The sequence below is a fragment of the Camelus ferus genome, chromosome 17 (genome assembly GCF_009834535.1).
Source record: "Camelus ferus isolate YT-003-E chromosome 17, BCGSAC_Cfer_1.0, whole genome shotgun sequence".
In the NCBI taxonomy this organism is placed as follows: Eukaryota; Metazoa; Chordata; class Mammalia; order Artiodactyla; family Camelidae; genus Camelus; species Camelus ferus.
Window position 1 is genome coordinate 37,057,821 of NC_045712.1, and position 6,000 is coordinate 37,063,820.

At 34.9% G+C, this 6,000-nt stretch overlaps 1 protein-coding gene across 1 annotated transcript in view; it reads right to left on the reverse strand.

The window, feature by feature from the left end:
- The window catches only part of TMCC1 (transmembrane and coiled-coil domain family 1), a 135,548-nt gene extending 129,548 nt beyond the window's left edge, over positions 1–6,000 (reverse strand). The window contains 1 exon segment of the mRNA XM_014555391.2: positions 5,303–6,000. Within this exon segment, the coding sequence (XP_014410877.2) occupies positions 5,303–5,875 (573 nt within the window). The 5' untranslated portion in view covers positions 5,876–6,000.

Here is a 6,000-nt window from a genome sequence, read left to right on the forward strand (position 1 = left end):
TATGCAATGCTAACCCTGAATTTTCATAAATTAAATGCCAAGAGCTGATTGTTTCAATCACATTACAAAGTTGTTAACATTTTAAAGTACAGAGAGAAAAAAATACAGTTCCTATATCTTTGTATCTCTCAAGTACTTAAACCAATGCTCATTGTATGAAAATGGAGAAAGTTTGGTATGATAGGTAAAAGAGTTTTTTAATCAGATAGGCCCTAGCAGACTAGTTAAAACATATCTAATCAAAATATAAATGATTTAGACTTTTTATTTCAATTCTGAAACACTCCAGTTGCAAAATATGTGAACTGTGAAATAATGGGCATATTAAACTGCTCTATCCTTCTATTTCATCAACAAAAAAGAGAAAATTTAAAAAAGGGGGCTGTTTTAGAATTAATGAGAAGATGATATAAAGTGTTTAAACACACTGCCTACCACATAATAAGCACAAAATGAACAGTAGCTATCATTATCATCACCACCACTAGGTACTCCTACTTATCTCTTGATTTATTTCATATACTGTTTTATATAAAGGAAATTACATTGAAATTTTAAATATATTCATTTCTCCATCTCCAACTCAATGTATAAAAAAAATAGTTAACACAAATTATGGCATTACAACAAAATACATTGTAATATTACACAATCAGTAAAAAATCTATAAAGAATGTTTATTACTACAAACATTCATGATAGAATTTTAATCAAAAATAATATAAAACTGCATTTAATAAGACTGGTTTTATTTTAAAATGTTAATCTTAAAACTAAAAAATAAATTTAAATTTTCTTCTATATATATTTTCATAGATAAGTAATATATTGAGAAAACAAAAATATTAGCAATCTTTTTTCTTTTCTTTTCTGTGTTTTAAAAGTTTACTACACTGAGAATATTTCATTCAAAAAAATTAACTTTTTACTTTCAAATCACAAAGCATTTATAGATAAATTTACTTTATGATTACATCAATTTGCCTTTGTGAATTTAAACATAATCCTTTAAATGATGTAATCTGACCAACTATATATGGCCTATGTTTATTAAGTACATATATACTTAGTTTAAGACATTTCCGTACAAGTACTGCAGCAGACTGGTTGGGATAATAAAATTTTTCTGTGGGAAAAAGACTGACCTTAGAAAACCTGAAAATGAACAGAACCTTTGTATTCAACATGGCATGACTGTGCCAACCAGGTCCACTTCCCACATCAGGTCAAAGCCATGCTTTGTATATATTAGGCATAAATAAATACTTGCCAAATCTGATTTTTTTAAAAAAGGAAATCTAGCTTAAAGGCCAAGAATCTACTTTAGAAACTAGACTGGTTACATGGCAGATGGCTAAGGCAAAAGCAGGTGGCTTTCAAACACAACAGATACATTAGAAAACCAACACTTATCTTAGCGTTGCATGTTGTCTTAAGTCTATAGGAATGATATTAACTCCACAGGACAGAAACATCAGCGTACTTAACTGTTTATAATCAGTATTAAACATTTTCGTCCTTAGACCTTTGAGTTAAAAAAGAAAAAAGATATAAAAATAGAGGAGCCAATATTCAGAATTTTAAACATTCAATCCCACACACTAGTGATACTGCAGAGTAGCAGCTCTCCAGACTAACCTCCACTGAAATGACATATTACTCTTATACTCTCTGTTCTCTGAAAGACGTGTGGACTTGATGCCCAGAGGATGATCGATGTGCATGGCTAGTTCTTCCACATACATCTTGCTCCCACATCAGTTTGTTACACTCATTATAATTAAATAGTTTAATTAGATACTACATAAATCAATCAGATACGAATAGAAAGAGGGCTGCTGTTTCCTTGAAAATTAAGGTAAGCACTTTAAGACTCAATATAGGCAAGATGCTTTTTAAAAAAATGAATTTAAGGTGGGGAAAACATTTCAAGAGATTATTAAAATCTAAAATTCCATCCTGGACTGCTTCACCGGTGGCACTGGGTTATCACATCACATTATAAAAATGAAAACTAGAACTTACAGTTCACGCAATGAGTACAAGGCACAGAAGTCCCATCAGCAGATTTACATTTACATTTTTTAAATGTTATGCTCTTTGACATCAGTCTTAGCAGTATTTTTTTGGATCTGTCTCCTCAGTCAAGGGCAACAAAAGCAAAAATGAACAAATGGTACTACATCAAACTCAAGAGCTTTTGCACAACAAAAGAAAGCAACAAAACAAAAAGTCCGCTGAATGAGAGAAGACATTTGCAAATGATATCCAGAAAGGGGTTAATATCCAAAATAACCTAAGAACCCATAGAACTCATTATCAAAAAATCAAACAATCTGATTAAAAAATAGGCAGAGGACCTAAAGAGACATTTTTCCAGGGAAGACATGCAGATGGCCAAAAGACACATGAAAAGATGCTCAACCTCACTAATCATCAGGGAATTGCAAGTCAAAATCACAATGAGGTATCACCTCACAGTTCTCAGGATGCCTATTATCAAAAAGACATCAAATAACAAGTGCTGGTGAGGACGTGGAGAAAAGGGAACCTTCAGGCATGGTGGGAATGGGAACTGGTGCAACCACTATGGAAAAAAGTATGAAAGTTCCTCAAAAAATTCAAAGTAGAACTACCATACAATCCAGCAATTCCACTTCTGGGTATTTATCCAAAGAAAATGAAAACATTAATTTGAGAAGATACATACACCCCTATGTTCACTGTAGCACTGTCTATAATAGGTAAGATATGGAAGCAATCTAAGTGTCCACTGGTAGATAAAGACGTGATTGATATATACAAAAATATGGAGTATTACTCAGCCTTAAGAATGAAACCTTGCCATTTGCAACAACAGAGATGCACCTAGAGGGTATTACACTAAGTGAAGTAAAAGGAAGACAAATATCATGTGATTTCACATATACGTGGAATCTAAAAACAAAACAGAGACCCCCACGGATACAGAGAACAAACTTGTGGTTGCCAGAGGGGAGGGGTGGGGAGCAGGCAACATGCGTGAAGGGGATATAATGTACAGCAAAGGAAATAAAGGTAATAATATTGTAATAACTCTGTATGGTGACAGATGGTTACTTGACTTATTGTGGTGATCAATTCATAACGTATATAAACGTCAAATCACTATGTTGTATACCAGAAATGAATATAATATTGTATGTCAACTATAGTTCAATTAAAAAAGGAAAATAAAATGTAATATCTTGGTTTTAAGTTAAAATAAAATATTCAATATATGTATCATTTTTTGATAACTTTTTAATAATAAAAATTTTAACTGTCTTTAAGACCTATATATGAAAGTTCACAGCAGCTTAATTCATAATAGCCAGAAAATGGAAATAATCTAAATGTCCATCAATTGGTGAGTGGATAAACAAATAGACACACAATGGAATACCACTCAGCAATAAAAATGATGAAACAACTTAGCTGGATCTCCAAAGCATTATGCTAAGTGAGAGAAGCTAAACATAAAAGACTATACACTATATGATACTATTTACATTAAATCCTAGAAAAGGCAAAACAAAAGTGATAAAAAGCAAATAAGTGGTTGCCAAGGTCCAAGGATTGGTTAGAGAAAAGAGGACAGACTGCACAAAGGAACATGAGAAATAATTCCAGGGTGATGGAAATGTTCTATACCATGATTGTTGTCACATGACTATACATTTTTTCAAAATTAATCAAGCTGTACATTTAAAATTACTGGGTTTTATTGAAGTATATGTCAATAAAGTTGACAAAGAACATTAAAAAAAACAATTCTATGAAAAAAAAAGTTCTCGCCTGGCTCTGTTTCTATGAAGTTTCCCAAAACAATGTAAATGCAAACAACATGCTTTACTTATACTTTTTCATTATGACATAAAAGTCTGTAATTCACTAGTAATAAAGTTCTTAATGTTCTCTGGTAAAGATTAAGACAAATTATATAGTTACACTGTTAGTGTTTATTGCCTACTAGATGGCATAATTGATGACCAGAAGTCCTTTTTACTTTACCATAAGATACTATGGGCATAAATATATGCTACTTTTCCTCATTTATACTTTAATGAAGTGAATCATTATTCTAATGATTCTGTTACTCTGGTGATCTGTTTTTCTCACATGTTTAACTTCTTAAAGTGACCTCGTCTACTACCTTTTTGTTCTTAGTGTCACATTTACGTAAGACAGGTTTAAAGGTACTAGACTCACTATTTAGATTTCTAGCCTAAATATCCAGTAAAATAAACATATTGGTGCCTGAAGCAGACATTGAATGAAAGTGACTGACTATAATAAAAGCCTTAAGGAATGCATAAAAACAAAGCCGAAAGACAGCAAGATGGTGACTAAAGGGCAGACCGGGCCCGCAAATGTGTTCTGTTTGGCTTGCATAATATGTTAAAAATCAAGAGATTATTCATCTAACTTTCTACCTTCTCTTAAACACTCAGAAGCCCTGGGAAGAATGGGCTCACGATACTAAATTACAACGATCAGTTAAAGCTAAGAAAACACTGCCCCTTTAGACAGGGCACGTACTCTTTTCTCTTTAGTCTGTCCAAGCCCCTAGCACTTGAGTTCACTCATTGTCGCTACCTGCCTGCCTACATGCATCTGAGTTTTCAAACCCTGGCAAAACTATTTCTTCTACTGTATACGTAGTTTCAGGTTAGTGCCTCAACTAACCATAACTAAGAGGTGAAATGAGAGGTGTTCCAAAGAATTTTCCCCTAAATTTGTTATGCCTAGTTCTCCCTTCCAAGTAGAGCAAAAAAACCTGTTCATTAAGAGTAAATTTTAAGAATACACATGCTCTTCTGTAGAATGCTGACAATGTGGACAGTGTGTATGAAAATTATAAGCAATTTAGCATATTCCCATGCTAAGCACAGACAAACCCACATTCTAAAACAATACACATATTTTCATTAATGTAAGAAAGCCTGTTCATGTGCAAAACCAAAGCAACAAGAGCAAACAAAACATCTTTGCTCCTCTACCATAAAACTGAGCCTTTTTAATAAATGAAGAGCACATGAAGTATACCGAAGGCTTCAGCAAAAAGGTAAAGTAAAACACAGCAATATGTTAGGAAGTAAATATGAATACAATTATAAGCATTCATTTTTAGCTAAATGATTATTATTCATCCCATTTATTTAACAAAAAGGGAAAATTTTTTCCCACAACTTTGAGATACCTCTTTTTAGTCACCAAAGCAAAGTTTGCAGAGTCCTAGACACAAAGGACAACAAGTTAACAGAAAATCTAACAGACTCACCCGCTCTGCAGACGCCTCATCCCCTGGCAGACACGCAGCGGCAGCAGCAGCGGCACAAGCTATTTCCATCATGGCGGAGCTGGTGGGAGCATCAGTAGTGGATGAAGACCTGGGTCGGCCTGACTGCAAAACAGTTGCCATCTCCTGGCCAGATTTCCTGTTGATTTGGGGACTTCCCTTTGGGGCCTCTGGCTTGCCCCGCCTACTATGCAAGCTCGTCCCCCTCTTCATCTTGGGTGGCACTCGGATCTGCTGCAGGACACGATTCAGAGCTGTGGGGTGGGTGGGGACACCATCAATCTCAGCACATGCGTTCTGGCTTTCCAGATCCATTTCAGGTTCTGGATCTGCCTGAATTTGTTGCACATCGTGTGGAGACACTGATGACCTCCTGCGCTGGTGCTGGAAGAGATGCTTCAAGCCTTGGCCAATCACATTAATGTTCTCCAAAGCATTGTGGGTCATTTTAGACAACTTTTGTTCTGATTCTGTCTGCTTTCTGGCCTCTGCATCTTGGGATCTGCCTCCAGGATCAGGGTCCTCAAATAACTGTTCACTGCCCGAAGGCTCCATCAGTAGACTTAATATGCTTATTTGCAAACTCAAAAAAATTTAAACACACCAACACTGTCAACTTAGGTAGGCATTGCTTCAACAGTAACTACACATGCAGCTGTGAGACGGAGGCTTCATGCCTA